Source organism: Bufo gargarizans, chromosome 7, assembly GCF_014858855.1.
Source record: "Bufo gargarizans isolate SCDJY-AF-19 chromosome 7, ASM1485885v1, whole genome shotgun sequence".
Lineage (NCBI taxonomy): Eukaryota > Metazoa > Chordata > Amphibia > Anura > Bufonidae > Bufo > Bufo gargarizans.
The window spans coordinates 165,864,337-165,892,263 of NC_058086.1; the positions used below are offsets into that span (position 1 = coordinate 165,864,337).

At 47.3% G+C, this 27,927-nt stretch overlaps 1 protein-coding gene across 3 annotated transcripts in view; it reads left to right on the plus strand.

Moving 5' to 3' along the window:
- Positions 1-27,927, plus strand: part of PLXNA1 (plexin A1) — a 262,601-nt gene that overhangs the window by 20,813 nt on the left and 213,861 nt on the right. For all 3 annotated transcript variants that reach the window (XM_044302494.1, XM_044302496.1, XM_044302495.1), the window contains exon 2: positions 13,435-14,764. In XM_044302494.1, the coding sequence (XP_044158429.1) occupies positions 13,598-14,764 (1,167 nt within the window). In that variant the 5' untranslated portion in view covers positions 13,435-13,597. The remainder of the gene's footprint in view (positions 1-13,434; positions 14,765-27,927) is intronic.

Genomic DNA, 27,927 nt, shown 5'->3' on the forward strand with positions numbered 1-27,927 from the left:
CTAGAACAGATATGTCAGGAGAGGTGACGGGTCCTCTTTCATCTCCAGCAGATTAGGGGCAGGGACCTTCGGAGAATTCCACAAAGTCCAGATCTGACTGGGGCGTCCTGAATGCTGGCGTTTTGTCTGATTAGATTTGTGCAATGTTTCTTTTATCCCCATAGAAGTCAAGGAAAATGTTGCACGTCTTGGGGTTGACCTCTGTGGAACGTGCTCTATACACACTGATGTTATACAGAGGCTCCTCCTGACTGTTGACAGATCCGGCCATAAACAGTGGCATCCACCAACAGCAGCCTGTACAGTCTTGTAGAAATCGGCGCCGTCCTTGGAGTAAATGTTTTGCAATTTTCTGACAATCTTTGTTACAATGTATCAGTCTAGGCAATCCTCAGTGAGCTACGGCTACTTTCACACTAGCGTTAGCAGGGTCTGGCAGGCTGTTCCAGCATTCCCATTGGCTAAAGGTTGGTTCTGCTCACAGCTGTTCTTCCCATACCCCTGCCCCACAAGGCTCCATTCGCAAGTGTTGTCCGCACCCGTTCAATGGGTACAGACCCGTTCATTCTCTATGGGGCCGGAAGAGATTCAGTGAGCACACTATGTGCTCTCCACATCCGCGTTTCCGGAGCTCCCCCCGATCTTCCGGTCCGCAGCTCCGCAAGAAAATAGAGCATGTCCTATTCTTGGGGGTATTTCTATGGGGGTGCCGGCCGGGTGTATTGCAGATCCGCAATACACTACGGACGTGTGATGCAGGCTAGGCTCTGCGCGGCACCTCTGCTAGCAGCTTATCTACCCTGAAAACAATAGGATCAGCCATGTTGAAATCCAGCTACTGTTCCAGCTGACTTTTTTCGAACGTGGATGCGCGAGTGTCTTTTAACCCTAGATATGCCGTGGGCCAAACACTGCGCCTTCAGGATCTGCACTAATGTCTCGGCTGACATATTCCGCGGCACTTTACAGACAATATCATTGCTTGCTGTCTCCAATGGAGCTCTCAATCTAGGGGATAGGAGAATAACCATTAGATCTATGGGAGTGCCACTGCTGGGATCTCCAGCAATCATGAGAATGGGGGCCCTGTACCCCATGGAGTCCCCCGAAATGAGCAGAGCGGCTACTTGGGCATGGGCTCAATCGCTCCATTCATTTCTATGATTGTGGATCTCTGTACCCGGCTGTCTCCCATTGGAATTCACATAGACATGCTTGGAGCTGCTGTATGCATGCCTGATCAGCCGCACTGTTTATTCCAGGGGGCTCCATGGGGTACAGGGCTCCTGTTCTCATAATCAGTGGGGGTCCCATCAGTAGGAAACCCACCCATCTAATAGGTATCACTTATCCTGTGGATAGGGGATAACTTTATGTAACCAGAATAGGAATAAAGGGATTTTGCACTAGGTCCTGACCCAGTATTGGAACCGTCACGGCCCATATTCACAGTAGCACGGATGTCGCTGAGCGTTGCCTACAGAGACGTTCCTCCGCTGACTCCAATCTCTGAATTGCACAATATCCACGTATAGAGCGTTCCTTTTTGTTGCCGGGGGCTGCGTGCAACGAACGTAGTCATTAACCTGCTAAGTCCTAATTATATCACCGTTGTTTCCTATGAATCTGCAGCCTGTGGACTTCTTGCAGGGTGCGGCGGGTGAGCGGCTGCACCTGTAGCATGTACTCGCACACCCCTCTCTATCCAGGTGAGGTGGGGGTATATATTGTATAGCACGGTGGGGACACGTGAGCCGGGCTCTGTAGACACCCGATATCATGGCCACTGATTGCAGCTGCTGCGGTGGCACCGATTTTCACCATTCATTAGGCTTGGTTCCAAGCTGCTGAAGCCTCCACCCGTCCGGACATGTTCTCTCTCCCCATATTACCTTTTTTGTTTTTTTTTTCTTAAAATTCTGCATTGTATGAAAAAAGATACTTCCCTTTGTCAGTGGGACTTGTCCTTAGGCCTTGTTCACACGTCAGTTTTAGGCCTCATGCACACGACCGTTCCGTTTTTTTTCCGGTCCGCAAACCGTGGATCTGCACAAAACGGAAGCCACCCGTGTGCTTTCCGCAATTTGCGGAACGGAACGGGCGGCCCATTGTAGAAATGCCTATTTTTGTCCGCAAAACGGACAAGAATAAGACATGCTAGATTTCTTTTTTTTTGCGAGGCCTCGGAATGGAGCAACGGATGCGGACAGCACACAGAGTGCTGTCCGCATCTTTTGCGGCCCCATTGAAGTGAATGGGTCTGCACCCGAGCCGCAAAAACTGTGGCTCGGATGCGGACCCGAAAAACGGTTGTGTGGAGGAGGCCTTATGATCAGTGATTTCCATCAGGTGCGGGTCAAAAACACGGAGCAGGAGCAGATCTTTCCCTTACAGGGGGTTCAGACCTGAGCGTTCTGAAACGAGCGCTCTGTATGCGCGATTGTACGGGCGTTTACAATCGCGCATACAGAGACAGGCGTGCACACATTGTCGCGCGTTCCCGAATATCTATGTGCGGGAACGCGCGACAAACGCCCCCAAAAAAGCTCAAGAACTTGTTTGAGCGTCGGGCGTTTTACAGCGCGATCGTACGCGCTGTAAAACGCCCAGGTGTGAACCATTCCCATAGGGAATCATTGGTTCTTGCCTGTTGTGCCGTGTCGTAGGAACGCGCTGTAAAACGCTCAGGTGTGAACCCAGCCTTATACCTGATGTCTGTGTGGCCTCCACTGATGGTTTTGGTTCACAAAAACTGATGGAAATAATTGATCAAGTAACTGACGTGTGAACAATGGCTTATACCGGGCATCCTCAAACTGCGGCCCTCCAGCTGTTGTAAAACTACAACTCCCACAATGCCCTGCTGTAGGCTGATACCTGTAGGCTGTTCGGGCATGCTGGGAGTTGTAGTTTTGCAACAGCTGGAGGGCCGCAGTTTGAGGATGCCTGGCTAATACAGTCTGACATTGCACTGTCCCTCTGTTATCCCTTCTGGAAATGCGTGACTGCATTGACAAGTGAGGGCGTTGCCATTCCCTTTCTCAGCGATTGGACAGTGTCACAGTCCGTAGACATATGCCCAATTGACACGGAGAAAGGTAACTCTTTAGCCATTTGGGAGGAATAACGGAGGAACGGCGCAGTGCATACTTCTGAGATGAGATAGTCTGCTGTTTCATGGGGAATGCAAGAATTTGCATGGTCAGAAAGATTACAGATTTTTCAAAGGCTGCAATATGATGTAACTGTGACACAGCGGAGAGTGCCGTCCTGTACTGATGCCATCTACACACAATGCCATCTATTGTTCTTTGTTATCAGCCAGGCTAGGGAGAGGCTTAGGCTTCTTTCACACTAACGTTTAAGTTTTCCGGTATTGAGTTCCGTCATAGGGGCTGAATACCGGGGGGAAAAAAAACGCTTCCGTGTCAATGGCGACTGAACAGAACGGAATGCTCCAAAATGCATGCTGCGGTTTGCTTTTCGTCCTGGGATGTGGAGCAAGACGGATCCGGCGTTACCCCCAATGCAAGTCAATGGGGACAGATCAGTTTTCTCTGCCACAATAGAAAACGGATCCGTCCCCCATTGGCTTTCAGTAGAGTTAATGACTGATCCGTCTTGGCATTGTTACAGATAATACACCCGGATCCGTTCATAACAGATGCAGACAGTTGTATTATCAGTAACAGAAGCGTTTTTAATGGACTCTGCTGGATCCAGCAAAAACACTAGTGTGAAAGTAGCCTTGTGTAGAGCGTTCTTCATCAGGATGGGAGACAGGAAGTCCATGAAGACCCCTGCGCCCCATGATCGTATCTCCAGTGCGCCTCCATATAGTGGGAGGACTGATGACCGCCGCTTCTCTTATAATGTTACTGCAGTATTATATTAACTCGCACCTGTGTACAGGATTCAAAACTGAATTTCCAAGCAGATTTCTGTCTTTCCGCCCCGAAATCTGCATGTGTTACTTGTGAATTTTGTTGCAGATTTGCCCCCATCTCCATTGGAAAGGTTAAAGTCCGCGCTAACAGTCTGCAGAGACTGTTGACCTGCTGCGGTGCGAATGGTGTTATTTCTGCATGGAAAATATGCAAAATCTCATTCACTTTGCTGTTACCGTGTTGCGCTGCATATTTTCCGTTCAGGAAAACGGGAGCGTGATCCGCAACGTGTGCAGGTAGTCTTTAAGCTGACCACTTTAGGTTTATTGGACATAGTAGATGTTTTTTTTTTCCTCTCCAGGAAGCCGTCATCTCTCTGGTAGATGGTAGTAGAGACTGGAAGCCTTCTGACCCCTTTTCCCATGTAGACCCTGACGTTGTGGAGTCCTCTTATTTTTGCCTGTTGATCCCGGATGAGCAGGAAGCTGTCCTTGTTCCGGAGCACATCACCAGGAATTCATGATCTATTTACAGCTTGTTTCCCTTGGCCACAGACTTCAGAGCCCAGTCCAGAGGACATAACGAAACCCTCTACCAGGTCCTTGTTTCTGTAGGAACGCTTTCTGCTCGCCATTGATTTGCATTGACCAGTTATTATGGGCCGGCCATACAGGAGATAATTTGGCCTTGATCCCATTTGTTTTGTAAGACCTTCCAAGCGGGGATATTTTTTAGGATAGAAACGACTTTTCACATGGAATAAAGTCCTTAGTTTGCTGGGAAATATCTGAACCTTTGATTGAACAAGATGTTTGAATGTTTTTTCAATGGATAATTGAGGTAAACCCAAGGATCATATGGTTTACCAATACAGAGACGTATTGAAGCAGGTGGAGCAGATTGTCTGTGGGTGGAAGCGAGTATTTTAATAACCTACACCTAAGGACAGTCATTGCAGGGCTTGTCCCATCATAGACTTTTATGGCTTAAAGGGAACCTGTCACCGGGATTTGGGGTATAGAGCTGAGGACATAGGTTGCTAGATGGCCACTAGCACATCCGCAATACCCAGTCCCCATAGCTCTGTGTGCTTTTATTGTGTAAAAAAAACTATTTTATACATATGCAAATTAACGTTAGATGAGTCCTGTCCCTGACTCATCTCACGTACAGGACTCATCTCAGGTTAATTTGCATATGTATCAAATCGGTTTTTTAACACAATAAAAGCACACAGAGCTATGGGGACTGGGTACTGCGGATGTGCTAGCGGCCATCTAGCAACCTATGTCCTCAGCTCTATACACAAAATCCCGGTGACAGGTTCCCTTTAATGATTGGATGTGTCAAAAAGATCAGGGTCCGATCTCTATCAGTTCTGATAACTGGGGTCTTCTTCCCAGTGGAGGTTGTAATCCATATGTGTTCACTCTACATTATAGGACCGTTGCCCTTAAAGGTATTGTCCCGCGAAAAATATTCTACAGTTTTCAAACCAGCCCCTGGATCTGATCTTAGCTGCAGCAGAATGGAGGCGCCCCCTTAGCTGCAGCAGAATGGAGGCGCCCCCTTAGCTGCAGCAGAATGGAGGCGCCCCCTTAGCTGCAGCAGAATGGAGGCGCCCCTTTAGCTGCAGCAGAATGGAGGCGCCCCTTTAGCTGCAGCAGAATGGAGGCGCCCCTTTAGCTGCAGCAGAATGGAGGCGCCCCTTTGGCTGCAGCAGAATGGAGGCGCCCCTTTGGCTGCAGCAGAATGGAGGCGCCCCTTTAGCTGCAGCAGAATGGAGGCGCCCCTTTAGCTGCAGCAGAATGGAGGCGCCCCTTTGGCTGCAGCAGAATGGAGGCGCCCCTTTGGCTGCAGCAGAATGGAGGCGCCCCTTTGGCTGCAGCAGAATGGAGGCGCCCCTTTGGCTGCAGCAGAATGGAGGCGCCCCTTTGGCTGCAGCAGAATGGAGGCGCCCCTTTGGCTGCAGCAGAATGGAGGCGCCCCCTTGGCTGCAGCAGAATGGAGGCGCCCCCTTGGCTGCAGCAGAATGGAGGCGCCCCCTTGGCTGCAGCAGAATGGAGGCGCCCCCTTGGCTGCAGCAGAATGGAGGCGCCCCCTTGGCTGCAGCAGAATGGAGGCGCCCCCTTGGCTGCAGCAGAATGGAGGCGCCCCCCTTGGCTGCAGCAGAATGGAGGCGCCCCCTTGGCTGCAGCAGAATGGAGGCGCCCCCTTGGCTGCAGCAGAATGGAGGCGCCCCCTTGGCTGCAGCAGAATGGAGGCGCCCCCTTGGCTGCAGCAGAATGGAGGCGCCCCCTTGGCTGCAGCAGAATGGAGGCGCCCCCTTGGCTGCAGCAGAATGGAGGCGCCCCCTTGGCTGCAGCAGAATGGAGGCGCCCCCTTGGCTGCAGCAGAATGGAGGCGCCCCCTTGGCTGCAGCAGAATGGAGGCGCCCCCTTGGCTGCAGCAGAATGGAGGCGCCCCCTTGGCTGCAGCAGAATGGAGGCGCCCCCTTGGCTGCAGCAGAATGGAGGCGCCCCCTTGGCTGCAGCAGAATGGAGGCGCCCCCTTGGCTGCAGCAGAATGGAGGCGCCCCCTTGGCTGCAGCAGAATGGAGGCGCCCCCTTGGCTGCAGCAGAATGGAGGCGCCCCCTTGGCTGCAGCAGAATGGAGGCGCCCCCTTGGCTGCAGCAGAATGGAGGCGCCCCCTTGGCTGCAGCAGAATGGAGGCGCCCCCTTGGCTGCAGCAGAATGGAGGCGCCCCCTTGGCTGCAGCAGAATGGAGGCGCCCCCTTGGCTGCAGCAGAATGGAGGCGCCCCCTTGGCTGCAGCAGAATGGAGGCGCCCCCTTGGCTGCAGCAGAATGGAGGCGCCCCCTTGGCTGCAGCAGAATGGAGGCGCCCCCTTGGCTGCAGCAGAATGGAGGCGCCCCCTTGGCTGCAGCAGAATGGAGGCGCCCCCTTGGCTGCAGCAGAATGGAGGCGCCCCCTTGGCTGCAGCAGAATGGAGGCGCCCCCTTGGCTGCAGCAGAATGGAGGCGCCCCCTTGGCTGCAGCAGAATGGAGGCGCCCCCTTGGCTGCAGCAGAATGGAGGCGCCCCCTTGGCTGCAGCAGAATGGAGGCGCCCCCTTGGCTGCAGCAGAATGGAGGCGCCCCCTTGGCTGCAGCAGAATGGAGGCGCCCCCTTGGCTGCAGCAGAATGGAGGCGCCCCCTTGGCTGCAGCAGAATGGAGGCGCCCCCTTGGCTGCAGCAGAATGGAGGCGCCCCCTTGGCTGCAGCAGAATGGAGGCGCCCCCTTGGCTGCAGCAGAATGGAGGCGCCCCCTTGGCTGCAGCAGAATGGAGGCGCCCCCTTGGCTGCAGCAGAATGGAGGCGCCCCCTTGGCTGCAGCAGAATGGAGGCGCCCCCTTGGCTGCAGCAGAATGGAGGCGCCCCCTTGGCTGCAGCAGAATGGAGGCGCCCCCTTAGCGGCAGCAGAATGGAGGCGCCCCCTTGGCGGCAGCAGAATGGAGGCGCCCCCTTGGCTGCAGCAGAATGGAGGCGCCCCCTTGGCTGCAGCAGAATGGAGGCGCCCCCTTAAGCTGTCAGCTTGATGTAAATCTAGCAGAGCAATGGAGATCTCTGGATCTATGTGAGGTACCGGGCTGGTTCTAGATTTGTTAGATTGTCATGTGCTGTATGATGTCTCATTTTTATTCTTTACATTAGTCATGGGAGAGCCCCTTTAATACTGGGTCTAAATGCTACTATAGCCTCATGCACACGACCAAAGGTATTTTGCAGTATGCAAATTGCGGATACCATCCATGTTGCATCTGCATTTTGCGGCCAAGTATAGGACGTGTTCTAACTTTTTGCACAAGGGTTATCCTTCTGCTTTCCGCATCAGCCTGTCCATTGCGCAAAAAGAAAACACCCGCAATAAAATGTGGACGGCACATGGGCCTTATCCGTATTGTGCAGATACTTGATTTGCGGACTGCAAAATGGAGATTGTCTAGACTGGGCTTCTTCATGGACCACCTGGTTGATATGATCTCTGATTGTCTGGGAAAACCCATTGGGGTGAATTTATGTGGTATTTTTTTTTTTTTGCACTGCATTTTCTTGCTTTCTACTGTCCAGACTGTGCAGATGAGCAGTAGGTGGCTGTGGTTCTAATCGTGACCTTGACTGACCCAGAATAAGCCCTAATACAGGAAATGAATGTGATGTACTGTAGTGCGGGGGGTCGGGCTGCCACGGCTCATATAATCCTTTGTTACAAGAGACTTCCTTGTTATTTCTGTAATAATTTTATAAAACTGATTGTTCTCTAATCACAGATCCTGTTCACGATTCTGCAAACAAAATTACACTTAATAATTAAACTCGAACACAAACAACTGCTATTTTTTTATGAATAATATTGTATTTGTTCCAGGGCTAAATGCCAGATAAAATTCTGGGTGTTTAATTGGCTGACAGGATTTTCAGGAAATCAGTTTAATGGATGCCGGTTATGAAATGTGATTTAGGCATTACATCTGTTATGTTGGTCTTATGGCAGCATGACTGTATAAGAATTCTCAGGCCGAGGGGTTAAGAGCAATTTCTGATATAACTGAATCATATTTCAGGTCATTAGGTAACTATAACCTCTATAATACTACAAGAATATAACTACTATAATACTGCTCCTATGTACAGAAATATAGCTGCTATCATACTGCCTTCTATGTACAGGAATATAACTACTATAATACTGCCTCCTATGTACAAGAATATAACTCCTATAATACTGCCTCCTATGTACAAGAATATAACTACTATAATACTGCTCATACGTACAGGAGTATAACTACTATAATACTGCTCATACGTACAAGAATATAACTACCATAATACTGCCTCCTATGTACAAGAATATAACTACTATAATACTGCTCCTATGTACAAGAATATAACTACCAATAATACTGCCTCCTAATGTACAAGAATATAACTACTATAATACTGCTCCAATGTACAAGAATATAACTACTATAATACTGCTCCTATGTACAAGGATATAACTACTATAATACTGCCTCCTATGTACAAGAATATAACTACTATAATACTGCTCCTATGTACAAGAATATAGCTCCCTTAATACTGCCTCCTATGTACAAGAATGTAAGTACTATATTATTGCCTCCTAGAGAATCAGACTTGGCTAAATTTACCATTATTAAAGCAGAAAATCTCCCTCAGAGAGGCTCCATGTTACCGCTGTTGTCCATTCACGGTGTCCCAGAATGCATTGCAGAGTTGATTAGCCTGCGGCGGCTCTGACACTCTGCAGCTCCTCATATATTTGCCTGTGTTAAGGCCCCAGTACTCGGCCTGTCTATACTTGCCGGCGGGCGCCGTCTTTCAGTGGCACATCTTGCATTCTGACTAGTGACACATTTTTATTACTTTTGCAGTCACATAGAATGAGCCCGTGCGGTGACGAGGAGCTCTGTGTGGCTCCTTGGTGCTGAGTGTGGCTGGTGATGGGGAGGCTGCGGTAATAATCTACTGACTGTTACAGCTAGCTTGGAGATTTTGGAAATTAGAACTTTTTAGGAGGCAGAGGTGTGTATACATAGTGCGGTATATGAGGTGCCCGGTGCCTCTGCCCTTTCTCTGATTCACTTTCATGGGACTGATGGCCTGTGTGCACGCTCTCGGCCAGTACTAGGTACTGGGCACCGCTGTTGGGTGGGGGTTTGCGGTGGCGGCCCCTCATTGACTGCACCCGAATTACTTTTTTGCCAGTATTCCATGGTCGTGTATGAGGACAACCCCTTTACATTTTTGGACTATGTGCAAAGTTTAAAGGACATTTGTCAGCAGTTTTGCACCTATGACACTGATTGACCTGTCCCATGTGCACTTGGCAGCTGAAGGCATCTGTGTTGGTCCCATGTTCATATGTGCCCGCATTGCTGAGAAAAATGAGGTTTTATTATATGCAATTGAGCCTCTAGGAGCAACGGGGGCGTTACCATTACACCTAGAGGCTTCGCGCTCTCTGCAACTGCTGTTCCATATCTGCAATATAGAAGGCGGAACCATATTAATAGCTTGGACCCCTCGAATCCCTAAGTCTTAGGGCCTAAGAGATTGCCCTGACTCTCGGGTTCATGACCCTTCTGTCATGTTTGCTGTCAGACTCCCTCTTTAGGACGCTGCTTTGACGCAGCTTTTCTTTTATTTGCTATGTTTTTTGCTTGGTCGCTGCCTTTTTTTAAATTTTTTTTGCCGGTAGAACCCGTCCCTTTTTATAGAAAGTTCCATTATGTGTACGTCTCGGGTTCTCCATCATTTCTGTCCACGGGATGCGAGCGGCCTGAGCGGCGTTGATAGGTAAATGATTTGGTATTAAAATACTTCACTTTCCTGCAGAATTACAGGCGGCTTTGTGTGATTTAATATTTCAGATGTAATTCGGAGAATCCTGGGCTCCTCATAAATTCCAGCTCCAGTTCACATCGTTTAGTTTGTGATTGAGGCAATGAGGTTTTAATTTTTTTGGCCTTAAGCCAGAGTGACGACTTCTGACGGCCGGTGCTCGGCGAATACCAGACCCTGGGACTGTGGAATGGGAAATTACATCCAAATTCAATGGATAAGATGTATTCGAAATGGTACAGAGCAAATTTGGAAGCAGTTGCCCCCAGCAGCCAATCAGATCGCGGCTCTCATTTCTCAGTGGTCCTTCGAAGGATGTAAGCAGTGACCTGATTGGTTGCCATGGGTAACAGATCGACTGTGTTCAGGCTTGTGTTGAGGCCTAGTGCATCAATGGCTGATACTGTAGTTTGCAAGGTTAATATGGAATGATGAGTCTGTGCTAATCTATTGCTGTTGTAGGATTATAAGCACCAGCATAGCCTCAAATATCTGTGGTACCTGTAGTTCAGAGACAGAGGCTTCAAATATGTCATCCAATGGAGCGATAACTGTTTTTTGTGTGTGTGTCCCTACCCACATGCTGGAATCAGTAGTCCAACAACATTTAGGCCCATTACACACACACACACACACACTCTCGTGCTGAGGTTTTTTTTAACAACAAAAAACGCCATAGAAATCTCTTTAGATTAAGTAACTATATGAACCACTTATTTTTTTTTCACAATAGAGAAGGAAATATTAAGAGATGGCAGAAGCTTCAACATGCTTCCTTAACAAACCCCCCAAAAAACAGAGATCCCCAAAAAAACATAACTTAAGTTTTAATTTAATTACCGCCAAAAAAAAGTGCCACTAAAATCATAAAAGTGCAGAAAAAAAGGCAGAAAAAAATCTCTGGGTAAACAAACCCTAAGGCCCCATGCAGATGACCGTATCTTTTTTGGCCGTCCTCCAATTGTGGATCTGCAAAATAGGGATGCGGTCTATGTTGCATCCGCATTTTTTGCTGACCCATTGATTTCAATGGACACATTCTAGCTTTTTGCGGAACGGGCATATGCGGATTATCCATGTGCCTTTACGCAAAATCTGCCAAATTCAGACCAAGGACCCATTTAAAACAACGGGTCCGCAAAAAAAAATGCATACGGCACATACACCGCGTCTGCCCTTTGCCAATCTGCGATTTGTGGACTGTAAAACGGATACAGTTGGGTGCATGGGGCCTAAAAGGGACACACATTGCTCCTGCCCAGTTTCATGTGAACATGCCTCCCCTGTGATTACTGCGCAAACAAATCCCAAATGTTTCCGGCTGAGAGTTGTCCTGACTCCTGGAATTTTGTGGCCTCTTAAAGAGACAGCATCCTTTATAAATGAGTTTGTCTTGTCCTTTGCCAGAATTTCATTTCCCCGTAGTGTACAGTAGATAGGCGCGCAGCTCCAGGTCTTTGCCTCCATTATAAGCAGCGTTTAGGTGTCATACTGCCATAACATGGAACGGCACTCCCAAAAAACAATGCTGGAGGACGGTGAACATGCGGGAAACTTGTTTCATCTGGACTGGTGTTATTTCCATTAGCTGATTTGAGACTTGGGGCGTTGTATGTAAATCACAGTAAATATTGTGTTTTTCCATGAGGGTGTAAAAAATTTAATGGGAACTTGTAAAAATTGCAGAAATTCCAACCATGTTGTGCGTTTGGACGTCAAAATGGGCTCATTATCTACACAATTTTTTATATATATATATTTTTTTTTTACATTTTTGACTTTTCGCTTTAACTTTCCATGGTTTTATGCCTTCTCCACCACCACCACCTCCTCTAATGCTGTCCATATCTGTAGCCGGCAATTCAGACAATTGGAGGAACCCGAGGTGGAGGGCTGTAGGATGGATGACTGTGAGGACAGTGTACTTTCCGGGCAGGATGTTCTTGCTCACAGTACAGGCGGTGCTCTTCTTCTCGCAGCTCTGGCTGACTGCGCTGGTTTGTTTTTGTAGTCAGGGGGGAATGGAGGGCAGACATTGATAAATTTCGCTCTGTGTTCTTTGTGCTAGGAATGTATACACTGCAGAGCGACTCTTTCTTACCCAAGCTGAAACACGAATTAACGGTTTCTTCTCCCCAATCTTGTCACCCACTGCTGGTGGGTTAATATTAACTATAATGGGGTGAGCAAAATATGAATTTTTTATTTTATTTGTAATATTGTTCTGATCATATATCAGGATTCTTGGTGACTTTGATGTATGCACTTGTGTTAGCAGTGGGGGAAGGGCAGTGACAACTGCTCTTTGCACGTTTCCAAGTTAAAAAAGTGATTGTCGCTTGTCAAGGTCATTGCCAAGTAGAATATCCATAAGACCCTGGGGTGGCGGTACAGAGGCGGACAGAGTCCCTGTGAGGTTGTGTTAGACCACCTGCCTACTCCATATGCTGCCCACGTATGGATCTGTATTACGGAGCTGTTCTTCTCTGGAAGCAAGACTTTAAAGGGGTTATACCAATCTTAGACATTGTTGGCGTCGCACTAGGATATGCCACCAATGTCATACAGGCCACCTCTGGGACCCACCCCCATCTCCAGAACGGGGCTTCCGAAGTGAAGTAGAGCGCACGGAGTGTGCTCTCCATTCACTTCTATGGAGGTTCTAAAAATAGGTGAGCGAGCGCTCTTGGCTATTTTTGAAAGTACCCTAGAAGTGAATGAAGACCGCACCACGCATGCACGGCCACCTCTCCATTCACCACTGCCAGAAATAGCTGAGCACTTTTTGGAACTCCCATAATGGTGAATAGAGCGTGGCTGCGCTTGTGCAATGCGATCCCCTACACTCTGGGAAAGGGGGGCCATTCTGGAGATAGGTGCAGGTCCCAGCGGTGGGACGCGCACCTATTTCACATTGGTGGCTTATCGCTAGGATATGCCACCAATGTCTGAGATGAGACAGCCCACTTTAGGACGATAATAATTCCATAATAACGGCATCAAATGGTACATGCCACAATGGGAGGCATTCAGAAATAAAGTAGGGCCCGATCCCTGTGTTGTATTACGATTCTGTACAGCTTTGAGAATATGATCATGAAAAAAAATTCTAACCATATCTTTTTTTTTTTTCTCTATTTGCAGGTATATCCCGGCTGAATTTTAGGACCATGCCCTAAATGAAGCTTTCAGCGGAAATACAGTTTGAAACATAACCCCTTACTTTTAACAAATCCCCCCAACCTTTAATTTATTTTTTTCTTTTTGCAATATTTTTGGGTGATTTATAATATTATTATTCTTGAAAATGTTGATCCAAGTTCTAAAACCTTTTTCGTTGCATTTATGGACCTTTTTAGTTCTGGGGGGCTCCTGGATTTTTCCTGGGGATGGATCCCCCAAGTCGTTTAGAACTTTTTCGGGAAGCGAATGGAGCTTGACTCACCTGGTGGTGCACAATAAAACTGGGGAAGTTTATTTGGGAGCCGTCAACAGGATTTTTAAACTTTCAAGCAACTTGACGCTCTTACGCATCCACGTTACGGGACCTGTGGATGACAATGAAAAGTGTTACCCCCCACCTAGTGTTCAATCTTGCCCTCATGGCCTTGTCACGACTAATAATGTTAACAAGCTGCTGCTAGTGGACTACTCCATGGACCGACTTATAGCCTGTGGTAGTGCCTCCCAGGGCATCTGCCAGTTCCTGCGTCTAGGTGACCTCTTCAAATTGGGAGAACCCCACCATCGTAAAGAGCACTACCTCTCCAGTGTCAATGAATCTGGCACTATGTCCGGAGTAATTATCGAAGTTCCCAATGGTCAGAACAAACTTTTTGTCGGAACGCCTATTGACGGCAAGTCGGAATACTTTCCTACTCTCTCCAGTCGGAAACTTTTGTCTAGTGAAGAGAACGCGGAGATGTTTGGCTTTGTCTACCAGGACGAGTTTGTGTCTTCGCAGCTCAAAATTCCCTCCGATACCTTGTCCAAATTTCCCACCTTTGATATATACTATGTATACAGTTTCAACAGCGAGCAATTCGTCTACTATTTGACCCTACAGCTGGACACTCAGTTGACTTCCCCCGACTCTACCGGAGAACAGTTCTTTACGTCCAAGATTGTCCGCCTTTGTGTCGATGACCCCAAGTTCTATTCTTATGTGGAATTCCCTATAGGTTGCATGAAGGATGGTGTGGAGTATCGCCTTATACAGGATGCCTACCTAAGTAAGCCTGGGAAACGGTTGGCCAAAGAATTGGGCATCTCGGAGAGAGAAGACATTCTTTTCACAGTCTTCTCACAGGGGCAGAAAAATAGAGTCAAACCGCCCAAAGAGTCTGTTCTCTGTCTCTTTACCTTGAAGAAGATCAAGGACAAAATTAAGGAACGTATTCAGTCCTGCTACAGGGGTGAGGGGAAGCTGTCCCTGCCTTGGCTCTTAAACAAGGAGTTGGGTTGTATCAACTCGGTAAGTGTGCCGGAGTTTCCTTTTTTTGTTGTAATTGAGCTGAATTTCCATGATGGTGGTGGATTCTGACACCTTATCAGGTGGAGGAAAGATCTTTTGACCAGTAATGTCTGAGGACATCTTTGGTAGCTAAACAGACTGTGCCCAGATTTAAACTTAACCTGTATCCTATAGATCGGTGGAAGTCTTCCAGCTGAGACCCCCACCAATCACGAGAACGAGCATCCTGTGTCCCCTTCCCCATGCTAAGTGCCGCTCCATTCAGGACTGCCAAAGAGAAGCTGAGTGTGCTGGTAGTCCCACAGAGAATATGCATTCTCCAGCACCACTCCATATGGGGGAGCGGGGGACAGGACTCCCTTTCTCATGTTCTGTATTAGTCCCAGCTGTTGGACTCCCACTGATCAGACTTTTATTCCTGGTCCTGTGGATTAGGCCTTAGACACATTACCTTATCCATTTTGCCGTCCGCAAACAACGGATACGGGCGGTGTGTGCCCTGCACGTTCCTGTTCTGTAGGTCAGCACTATTACGGAAATACCTACTCTTGTCCGCAATGTGGGTAAGAATAGGATGAGTTCTATTTTGTATTTTTTTTTGTGGAGCCTTGGAACGGGCATACGGATGCGGACAGCACAGAGTGGTGTCCACATCTTTTGCAACCCTGTAGGTCTGCATCCGATCCGCAAAAAAAGGGGATTGGATGAAGACCAAAAATATAGTCGTGTGCATGAGGCCTTAGAGAAACATAGCTACTTTCTTCTGAAAGTAGCACCATGTCTGTACGCTGGTTGCGTCCGGTATTGCAGCTGTACCCGATTCATTTCAGTGGCGTCAATGTGCAATACCCTATACAACCCGTAGATATTGGCAGCGCTGTTTTTGGAAGAAAGCAACTCCTTGAAAGGGTTAAGAAAGACAACATCAACCCAACTTTTACGCTATACGGCGGTAAATCTAAATGCTGTCACTATAGGTGTACAGTTTTTATCTTTTTTGCTGTGGACCGTGCACCATTTCTTACCGCTAAACCCATATTATAGCCCAGTCCTAAGAACCGCCAAGTCCACCATATAAAATACGGTTTGGTGGAGGTATATGCTTGTAAAACAAATGTGAAGAGCGAGACCCCTAGCGATGCTTGCCCGGCAGAGTTTATACTAGTCAGGTGTCTTGCACTAAACTCAGATTGCTCTTGGGTAGTGGACACGTTGTAAAGAGGCGATGTAACTGCGCCCGGCTCTGCCGATAACAATCATCTTCTCCCACCAAAGATTGGACATAAAAGCCGGTAAATTGCTTTTCTTTTCTAATAATTGTTAAGATTTTTTTTTCTCCTTTTTAGTCTGAGCGGTAAGATTTCACCCTTATTTGTTTTCGTGTTGTTTTTTTTTGTGATTTGCGGCCCAGGTTAATGCGTTCCTGGGAGTTATCGGGAATGATAATCTTTTTACAGATCTGAGTAATAACAGGCTTGCATTTATAGCCGGGGATTAGAGAGAGGGCAAATCACTCCATCAATGAGAGCAAGGCTACACGCACACGACTGTATGTGTTTTGCGGTTCGCAAATTGTGGATCCGCAAAAAACAAAACAAAAAAAAAACTGCTGACGTACGTATGGCATTTTTTTTTTTGCGGATCCATTGCAAAAATGCCTATACTTGTCCGTAAACTAGAAAAAGATAGGACATGCACAATTTTTTTTTTGCGGGGCTACAGAACAGACATACTGTGCTGTCCTCCTTTTTTGGGGACCCATTGAAATGAATGGGTCCACATCCGACCCGCAAAAAAAAACGGAACGGACGTGGAAACAAACTACGGTCGTGTGCATGAGGCCTAATATTTATCCTGGTTACCCACTGCGCCTCCAGCAATCATGGCATCGTCTATATCCCAGGGGGACAGGTGGAGCCCGCTGCTGTCTTCACCTCTCACCTCGCCCCTCTCTCCAGCTATATATTATTTGTAGTGTACGTTTTTTCGATATTTAGCCGGGTAAGTAGATTTTTATCATGCTCCAGAAGCCTAATCTGGATAATTAAGAGCGCGTCCGCCGGGGAGCATTGTTACAAGTTCTGTTCATTAGGATGAAGCCGTGCAAGCAATGTCCTTGTAATGGGAGATGAAGGATGCCTGGAATATTAGTTTAATTTTCTTAAAACCTCCCACCTCTCCTGACATGTCTGTTTTAGCAAATACTTGCATTCTCTATGTAGTAATGATAGTTGTGTCATCCCTCTATTAATCCTACAAGCGGTTATAAATGAATTGCCAGTAGTCTGCTATGAAGGTCCATTTCAGTGTTACTAGTTGGGGGGGGTGTCCCGTGTCCCGTGTCCCTGCACAGTCTGATTGGACAGTGTCAGATGATGCTGTGACACAACCCCAACTTGTAACACCCATTGCTGGCAATTCTTTCATCTTCTAGCAGGAATGCGGTCCGTGTGACATTTGCATTTTGGCTGTTTTTAATAGGTCTGTGGTCTGCATTTTGTGGACATATGGGGTCATTTATTAAAACCAGCATTTTAGACGCCGGTCTTAACCCTGTGCGCTGGCGGTGGATCCGCCAAAGTTATCAAGCTGCGCCGGCCTCTACATAACTTCGGCGTATCCAGTACGGGTCTAAATGTAAGCCAGATTCCTTGCTGTCTTAAATTTAGACCATTTTCGACACCTAAAACAGATGTAGAAAATCATGAATGAGACTGTCTCCTCCCCCGCCCACGCCACGACCTTGCGGGAGCGGGGAAAAGTTGCAGATTGCGGCTCAAATAACCTTTGCGCCGCAATCTGCCTGGAAATACGCCTAATAGAGGCGTATTTCTGGATAGTAAATGACCATCCATAGTCTATCTTTTTGTGGAATGGACATAGGATGCGGAGAGCTCATGGATGATCTGTGCGTTCTGCAAAACGTTAGAACATGTCCTATAATTGTCCTCAAAATGCAGACCAAATCACAAAGTCAATCGGCCCGCAAAAATTTGGATGCAACATGGGCCCTGATTTGTGGACCACAAAACGGATACAGTCGTGTGTGTAGGACCTTCGAAGTTGTGCCCCATTCGGTCTGAGGATCTTCCTGGACTGTTGGTCACTGGTTTTTGATGGATCCAGTCAACGTTGGTTGGTTCTGCCATCAGCTTTAGTTCTATGGAAACAGTCAGCTGGTTCTTTGGCTTGGCATGTTTAGGTAAGGAGTCCGCCATATATCTTACTATTTACCATACTAGATTCTCCTGATAACTTCGCCAGTGCGAGGACCACCCTTCCGATTCCCTCAGTGACCCAACGCTCGGCTAATCCAGTCAAGGAATCGATTCTTCTGGAGAAGCTAATCCTTCTAAAAATGTATGTCTATAGATTTTCCCTTCCTCTCGTCAGAACCGTAATCAATATTAAAAGGGATGAGTATTAGAAATGATATTATTATTATTATTATTTGATGCTGCAGATATTTGCAGATGTTCACACTTTGTCTCTTTAGCCCATGGGGTTTGATTTTAAGTGGATTTGATTATTTCTCTAAATTTGTCTAAAATTTAAGGGCTCATGCACACGACCATATGGATTTTGCAGTCCGCAAAACACAGATACGCAAAAAATATGGATGACGTCCGTGTGCATTCTGTATTTTGCGGAACTGAACAGCTGGCCCCTAATAGAACAGTCCTATCCTTGTCCGTAATTCGGACAATGATAGGACATGTTCTATTATTTTGCGGCATGGACATACGGAAACTGAATGCACACGGTTTAACTTCCGTTTTTTATTTTTTTTGTCGACTCATTGAAATGGTTCCACATATGGTCCGCAAAAAAAAAAATCTGAAAGGACACTGAAATAAAATACGTTTGTGTGCTTGAGGCCTAAGACTGTGATTTGAATTCTTAGACGGTGTAAAGTTTGACACAGTAAATTTTGCCCCATTTTGTGCTGCCTTGTGCAGGGGGCGGGGCATGACTGTCATGCTCCTCCCCCTCTGTCCGTACATTAGAAATCAGACAGTGTATCTAGCTGGAGAGTTCCATTTGAAGGGGTTGTCCCATGTTTTAAAGTATTTCCTATTCACCGGGTGGAGGATAAGTCTCTGATCATTGGAGGTCCAACTACTAGGACCCCCATTGATTGGGAAAACGGGGGCTCTGTATCTCGCCTGTATGAATGGAGCGGCGGTCAGGCATGCACAATACCTCTTCATTTAACTATTTGCACTATGATCTTCTATCTCCAACAGTCCCTTAGGGATGGATGAAGCAGCAACGGGCATGCTCGACCACCGCTCCAGTCATATAGGTGGGGGGTCATACAGAGCCCTAAATCTCAGGATTGTTTGGGGAATTGCTGGCCAACTGAATTATAGACTGACTCCTTTTTTGGGTAATTTTTGGGGAAAAGGGTTACCTTTTTTGTTATACAAGGCGTCAGCCACGCTCGAGGAGTGGCGTATACCGGCAGCATGCCGTTGCGGCAGCTTTCCTTCGTCCCGCGAGGCAGTAACAGCTGTCTGACACATTAAAGGGAGCTTGTTCTGCGGGAGCTCGGCGCTCTCAGATCTGATTTTGTTTTCAAACTAATTCAATATTGACGACAAATGATAGAATTGTTACATGAGCGCTGGAAGAGCCGAGGGGACGAGCGGAAAGAGCCCTTGTACTCCGGGGCGGACCTGGCACGCTGCGACAGGCTGGTAGACTGTTAACCCGATCAGAACTGCAGCCTCTCGAGAATTTCACGGCTGTGTCCAGTGCCCTTGCAGGAGTTTTTTTGGCGGTTTTCCATGGGTTGAGATAACTGTGTCCACCGTGAAGCTATAAAAAGACAACATGGGGATTTTTATGAAAAATTATACAAATTTTTGGGGGTCAGCCAGTAATCCCATTTTTCAGCGGTTCTTAATGATATGAATAATTGTATTCCTAATGGTTCTGGTGGCACCCTCTCGACCCCCATACAGATGAACAGTATTTAGGACCCTTGAGGCAGGGAGGACATAGTCTCCCCTGCCATTTTCTTCTTTCCTTTGCTTCACATGGCCAGCCTCACTGGCTTCTCCGAGACGTATTGACGACAGCATGAGATAAAGATCCCCATAAAATGTAAATCGTCCTCGTCAATCAAGTTCTGAAAAAAATGCTGGTTGACAACAAATATGGCCGCCGTTACAGAGCTTGTCGCCCATGCTTCCCAGTCTCCTTTTGTCTTAATTAGTGATTTGGAACTGTCAAAATTATAATGACTGCCATATTGGTTGTCAACAGTCCCAGCAGGTTTGGACTGTCCTGTGCCGAAAATGGGTAGGGCTTGCGTAAAACCCTGCCGAGAAGTGGGTGTTGCCCAATTTTATCAACAGAAATGTTGGCGAGTATACTCATCACTCCAACTAGTACTCCGCTCTGTACTAATGAGGAGCCATATTGGTTGTCCCCTGTTTGGTGCCAACAGTCCCGGCAGGTTTTGGACAGTCCTTGGCCAGAAAAAGATATGGTTTGGATAAACCCTGCCCTGAAGGGGTTGTTACCCAATTTTACCATGAGAAATGTTGGTAACTATACTACTCAATTGAATCCGTATTCTGCGCTGTCCTGATGAGGAGCCATAACGGTTGTTGTTGTCAACAGTCCTGGCAAGTTTGGACTGTCCTTGGCCGGAAAAGGGGCGTGGCTTGTGTAAACCCTGCCCAGAAATGGGCGTTATCCAATTTTACAGACACAAAGGTTGATAATTATACTCATCAATCCAACTAGTTCTCTGCTCTGTACTGATGAGGAGCAAGGACCCCGAAACTGTGCCGTCTGCAGATCTCCGGTTCGGCTGGTATGAGTTCATTTGCATAATTTTTTTTTTCCCATGGTGCATTGCTCCAAAATAAGTCTCTGTGTCTCTTCAATTGGAAACTGTTTTCCTTGTGTTGTGTCTCCAATGCCTCTCATCCATCCAGCCAACCAGCACCCAGCCCTGCCCTGATGAGGGGCAGAGAACCCTGGGAAACGGGGGTCTACAGACGTGAAATCTCTGGTTTGGCTGATGTCAATACATTTCCCCTTTTGTAACGTAGCATGTAACGCAGTGGTAACTGGTTTAGTGTACTCAGTAGGGCCCTTCTTACACAGTGCGTCTGCTCTTGCAATTTAGGATCGTAATAAAGAGACTTGTCCATGGTAACGAGGAAAATGCGCTGGAATGTGCCGGCCCCTTTACATCGCGCCTTTGTCACAGTTCCGATCTCTTAACCGCCAAATGGATACTTGTGACAAAAGCGTTCTGTAAACTGCACTAGCCCGCGCATATATAATGCACGCCGATGCACAGAGAGCTAATTAACAGCAGGCCGCCTCGCTGCTTACACGCTCCTTCTCCAGCTCGTTAATAAGATCAGCTTGTTTGGTTTTTGCTCCCCATGACTTGTCAGTGGGGAAGGGACATTCAGGGTTCCAGGTTTGGGATTAATCCACCCCTGCTAGGACATCATTAGTAAGGTCTGTAGGATTTACCCAAAGCCGTGTGGCGCTCTCTCTCTCCTGGCACTAATTATCATTTATTAACTTTATGTTGTCACTCAGCGGGCTCCCCCTTGGGAAATTAGCTAAGGAAGGAATCTGCGGAGGGAAAAAATAATCAGAAAGGCGGAAAGATGGGGGAACGGGAGAGCCGAGCGCGGGCAGAAGACCCGCATTAGGCCAGATCTCGTTTTGCAGGTCACTTGCTAAATATATGCATTTTTACAGTAAGTTGGGGCGGCATGAATACTTAGTTGATAGGAAAGGGGATGTATATTTGCATTGCATTATTATTAAGACCTAATGTACATGAGAAAGTATGCAGCATCATTCACAGAATATCAGCTGCTGTAATGCACGCCTGCATTCTGCTGTTGGTGCCTCATAGAGAACTTGTCCCATAGTAAGCTCCATTATACAGAACATTTCCAGCTTGAACTATCTACGTCAGGGATGCTCAACATGCGGCCCTCCAGCTGTTGTAAAACTACAACTCCCAGCATGCCCGGACAGCCTACAGCTATCCGCCCACAGGAGGGCATGCTGGAAGTTGTAGTTTTACAACAGCTGGAGGGCCGCAGGTTGAGCATCCCTGATCTACGTCAGTATCCACATGTATGCAGGCATGTCTGCCACTGTCCAGACCACGCAGGATGTAGACATTGATGCATTTGGCGATGTCTGGAAAATTCCGCCCGAAAAATCCACAGCATCAAGACTTCCCCAATGTTATCCTATGGGGCGGAAAGTTGTCTGTGTTCTGTTGCGGATTTATCTCTCCATGCAATTCAATGGGAAATTGATTCTGCAGTGGAAAAATCCACAACAAAACCCGCACCATAATTCACACACACCCAAAAATTTAAAATCTACAGCTTTAAAAAAAAAAAACTTCTGTAGATTTTCTGGCGGAAAATTCTGCCACGTGTGAGGACATCCCTTGGATCTCAATGTTGACGGTGCATCTGATGGATATTGGATTTCTTATCTTTAGAATTTCAGTAGTGCAGCCTCAGACTTTGGGACTGTAAGTTCCAGCAATTCTAGCTACGCCTTGAAGTAAGATATTAAATGGTTGGCACGCCCACTAAAGGGACTTTAGTTATTTTATAAGACCTTCTTTAAAGGGAATCCGGTCACTGGGACTTTCGGCCTTGTAGGGCTAGCTCAGCTGGATGTAATGATGTATTTCACTTGGCGATCCATTGCTTCATTCTGGAGAAAAGACCGGTTATCCATGTGCAAATTAGCAGTTAAGTGCACCGAGGGCGGGCCCATGCCACTCCGTGCACCCTTTCTCCTCCTGCTTTCTCTTCCAGCTACACACACTTTTTCTTGATTGACGGGGACAGGTTTCTGCTAGTCAACTCTCCTAGCCCTAATCAAGAACCAGGTGGGGGCTAGCAGAGGAAGCAAGAGTGGCTTGGGCACCCCCTTAGTGCACTTAACTGCTCATTTGCATATGGATTAAAAGTAGTAACAGATCATAGTAAATGGCATTACATCCAGCTGCGCTAGCCGTACAAGGTATGGTGCCTGCTATATTTCTAGTGAACAGTTCCCTTTAAAGGAACCTTACATCATAAGGCACATGACCTGCAGCTCACATGGGACCAGATTGCACTGGTCCAATTGGTCTGCTAGATTAATTTCAGCCTGGCAGCTCAAGTGGGGGTGTCCTTTCTGCTACAGCTCTCTCCCTGTAACTGCCACAGCTTCTAACAGAACATAGGGCTGGTGGCAGTTGAAGATTTAAACTGAGCGCGTGCGACCAGCTTGGTGAGACGGACAAAAAAAATAAGAACGAGCAGCAGGTGGCGCTATACGGATGCATTTGAGTGAATAGCTCACTGGCTATAATACATTTTTAATGACATGCAATTACAAAAGTATTCAGATCCAGGGGGTGGTTTGAAAACTGTAGAATATGCCACGTGACACAACCCCTTTAAGTTATTACAACGTGTCCCTGGTGCAGGAGAGCCGTACCTGTTATATCACAGTATCAATATCGAGCACATTTTGTATGTAAATAATGAATGGGACTATATTTCGCAGGCTGCTTGTTGACTTAGTGGGAAGCAGAATGCAGTCAGTGGAGAGGTCTGTGTGCGGACTTGTACTGGGTATGTGGGGGGAATATAAACAAGACTGCAGGGCCGGGCCCGAGGAGCGTCCAAACAGATCCTTGTATCTGCACGGGGGCCTGAGAGGAGGCGACGCTTCCTGCGACCGCTGGTTTTATATTCCGTTATAATATACAGCATGTCACACCCTGGAACCCTGAGGGTTCAGCTACAAACTGAATGTTTTTGCAATTCTGGGGTCGCTGGACACGTGCGAGTCGCCCTGCTAACCCTTTCATTTCTATGCTGGCACCACTGCACTGCAATCCTTGGGCGTGACATCGATCACCGTGTAGCCGAACCTTAAGAGAAGGGAATGCACATTTAGGCCTCATGCACACGACTGTTGTGTGTTTTGTGGTCCGCAAACCGCGGATGGCGTCCATGTGCATTCCGCAATTTGCAGAACAGCACGGACAGCCATTAATATAACTGCCTATTCTTGTCCGTGAAACGCGGACAAGAATGGGACAGGTTATTTTTTTTTTTTTGCAGACCAGACCACGGAACAGAGCAACGGATGCGGACAGCACACAGAGTGCTGTTCGCATTTTATTGCGGACCCATTGAAGTGAATGGGTCCGCATCCGAGCCGCCAAAACTGCGGCTCGGATGTGGACCAAAACAACGGCCGTGTGCATGAGGCCTTAGTCTACTTTCACACTGGTGTTTTGGCTTTCTGTTTATGAGATCCGTTCAGGGCCCTCTCAAGCGGTCCAAAACGGATCAGTTCGCATTCTAATGCGTTCTGAATGGAAAAGTATCCGCTCAGAATGCATCAGCTTGCCTCCGTTCCGTCTCCATTCCACGTTGAAAACTGACACCAAAACGCTGCTGATGAAACTGAGCCAAACGGCCTGGCACACAATGTAAGTCAATGAGAACGGATCAGTTTTCTCTAACGCAATCTGGCACAATAGAAAACGGATCCGTCCTCCATTGACTTTCAATGCTGTTCCAGACTGATCCGTCTTGGCTATGTTAAAGATAATGCAAACGGATCCGTTCTGAACGGATGCATGCGGTTGTGTTATCTGAATAGATCCATCCATAAAGGATCCGCACAAAACACGAGTGTGAAAGTAGCCTTAGGCCTCTTTCACACTTGCGTTGTCCGGATCTGGCGTGTACTCCACTTGCCGGAATTACACGCCGGATCCGGAAAAACGCAAGTGAACTAAAAGCATTTGAAGACGGATCCGTCTTCAAAATGCGTTCAGTGTTACTATGGCAGCCAGGACGCTATTAAAGTCCTGGTTGCCATAGTAGTAGTGGGGAGCGGGGGAGCAGTATACTTACAGTCCGTGCGGCTCCCGGGGCTCTCCAGAATGACGTCAGAGCGCCCCATGCGCATGGATGACGTGTCCATGCGATCACGTCATCCATGCGCGTGGGGCGCCCTGACGTCACTCTGGAGCGCCCCGGGAGCCGCACGGACGGTAAGTATACTGCTCCCCACTACACTTTACCATGGCTGCCAGGACTTTAGCGTCCCGGCAGCCATGGTAACCATTCAGAAAAAGCTAAACGTAGGATCCGGCAATGCGCCGAAACGACGTTTAGCTTAAGGCCGGATCCGGATTAATGCCTTTCAATGGGCATTAATTCCGGATCCGGCCTTGCGGCAAGTGTTCAGGATTTTTGGCCGGAGCAAAAAGCGCAGCATGCTGCGGTATTTTCTCCGGCCAAAAAACGTTCCGGTCCTGAACTGAAGACATCCTGATGCATCCTGAACGGATTTCTCTCCATTCAGAATGCATTAGGATAAAACTGATCAGGATTCTTCCGGCATAGAGCCCCGACGACGGAACTCTATGCCGGAAGACAAGAACGCAGGTGTGAAAGAGCCCTTACTAAGCTAGAATTTTAGCTTAATTTGTACAAAAAAAAAAATTGGCATAGATGTTTTAATTATGCGTTTCAGACATTTTTTTTGTCTTGCTTAACAGAGGGGTGTGACTTTATGGGGAAGGGTGTGGCTTAAACTTGCGCTAAAATTTTGGCACAAAGCAAGCATACCCATAGGAGTGGTAAGTCTAGACAAAAATGTCTAACATTAACTCAAATTCATTGACCAGCCAGAGCCCCTGTGAAAAATTAGCTGCGTCTTTAGGGCTTATTCACACGACCATATGTATTTTGCGATCCGAAAAAATAAAAATAAATGGATGACATCAGTGTGACATCCGCATTGCATCTGTTTTATTTTGCGGATCCATTGTAACAATGCCTGTCCTTGTCCGCAAAACAGACAAGAATAGGACATGTTCTATTTTTTGGCGGAACGAATATGTGGACATACTGGCTCGGAATGCACACGGTCACTACGTTTTTTTTTTTTTCAAGCTCCATTAAAGTGAATGGTTCCGTATACGTACCTGTAAAATAATGGAACAGAAACGGAAAAAAAATGTTTGTGTGCATGAGCCCTTAGGTTGCTGCTACATGTTTGAAGCCAAAACCAGGAGTAGATTGAAAAAAGTGGAGAAGTTGCATCTATATTATTCTCTTTTTATGATCCACCCCTGATTTGGGCTTCAAAAACTGCATCAAAAAGTGTGGCGGACTGCCCGGTGTAACCTGTCCAAATATTAGACAGGATTAGTAAATCTGCAACATTGTATCCTTCTCAGTGTACACATTGTTGCAGGATTCTATGGCCATTGAGCGACGGTCATAAAAGGGGCGCGGCTGTGACAACCCCTCATTGATTCGCAATGTAACGACCACTACTGTAAACATGATACGCGGCAGATTATTGGCGGTCTTTTTTCTGGGTGGGGTTACCTTTTAAGGAGGCCTTCCTGCACTCCCGTCTTCAACTCCTTAGCCCCCTGCGTTCCCCAAACCTCCATGGCAAAGAATGAGTATAAATGTTTAGCTCGAGAATCCCTAACGAGGCGGTTTGATTTTAATGAGCTAATTGTCAGTGTAATTATTTATTGACGGCGAGGAAGCGCTCGCTGCTGTGGAGGTTTTTTTTTTTTGCTGGTGTGCAGCTGTATTTGTCATTTCCCAGAGAGTTTGTTGAGACAAAGCAGGAAAGTAGTAAACAGCAGCCGCAGTCTGGAAGCCGAGAGCGAGCGGGAAATCTGGAGACAGTCAGCTTGGAGCTGATGATGCACGTTCGCTCGGTGAGGTGTGCCGGCAAATGTGACGCCCCGGGACAGATCAGTTTTAGATTTTCTGTTACACCCCCTTCACACGGGCATCGTGGGTGAGGGTCGGATGAGATGCAGGTGCGTTCGGGGAAAATCGTGCGAGTAGGCACCCAATTTTAGTCAGTTTTGACTGCGATTGCGTTCTGTTGTTCAGATTTTTCCGCGCAAATGCGTTTTGCACACGCGTGAGAAAAAACTGAATGTGGCACCCAGACTTCTTCACAGAAGTTCGGGTTTGGGTTGGGTGTTCTGTAGATTTTATTATTTTCCATTATAACGTGGTTATAAGGGAAAATAATAGCATTCCTAATACAGAATACATAGTATAATGTCAATTGAGGGTTAAAAAATCATAAAAACATAACTCGCCTCCTCCACGTGTTCGCGCAGCCGGCATTGTCTTCTTTCTTCTTCTTTCAGGACCTACAAAATGACCTTTGATGACGTAATCGCGCTCACCACGTGGTGACGTTAGCGCAGGTCCTTCTGAATGAAGATAGAAGATCTTGCCATGTGGTGAGCGTGGTGACGTCAGTGCAGGTCCTGCTAAATGAAGATAGCAGGACCTGCACTGACGTCAGCGCGCTCACCACATGGCAGGATCTTCTATCTTCATTCAGAAGGACCTGCGCTGACGTCACCACATGGTAAGCGCGATTACGTCATCAAAGGTCCTTTTGCAGGTCCTGAAAGAAGAAGAAAGAAGACTATGCCGGCTGCGCAATAAAGTGGATGAGGTGAGTAAATTTTTTTATTTTTTTCACCCCTCAAGGCACAGTTTACTTGGCATTCTGTATTAACAATGCTGTTATTTTCCCTTTATAAGGGAAAATAATAAAATCTACACAACACCTAACCCGAACTTGAGTGAAGAAGTCCAGGCCTGGGTACAACATTTAGTTTTTTCTCACACGCGTGCAAAACGCATTTCACTCGCGTGGAAAATACTAAACATCCGAACGCAATCGCAGACAAAAATGACTGCAATTGCGTGCCTACTCGCGCGGGTTTTCCACAATGCACCCTGAACGCATCTGGCCCTCATCCGCAACGCCTGTGTGAAGGGGGCCTTAGGCCCCTTTTGCACGAGCGAGTTTTCCGCACGGGTGCAATGCGTGACATGAACGCATAGCACCCGCACTGAATCCTGACCCATTTATTTCAATGTGTCTGTGTATATGAGCGTTTTTTTTTTTTCACTCATCAGTTCTGCGTTGCGTGAAAAACGCAGCATGTTCTATATTCTGAGTTTTTCACGCAGCCCTGGCCCCATAGAAGTGAATGGGGCTTCAATGAAAAACGCTTTACATCCGGAAGCAAGTGCGGATGCAATGAGTTTTTCACTGATGGTTGATAAGAGATGGTG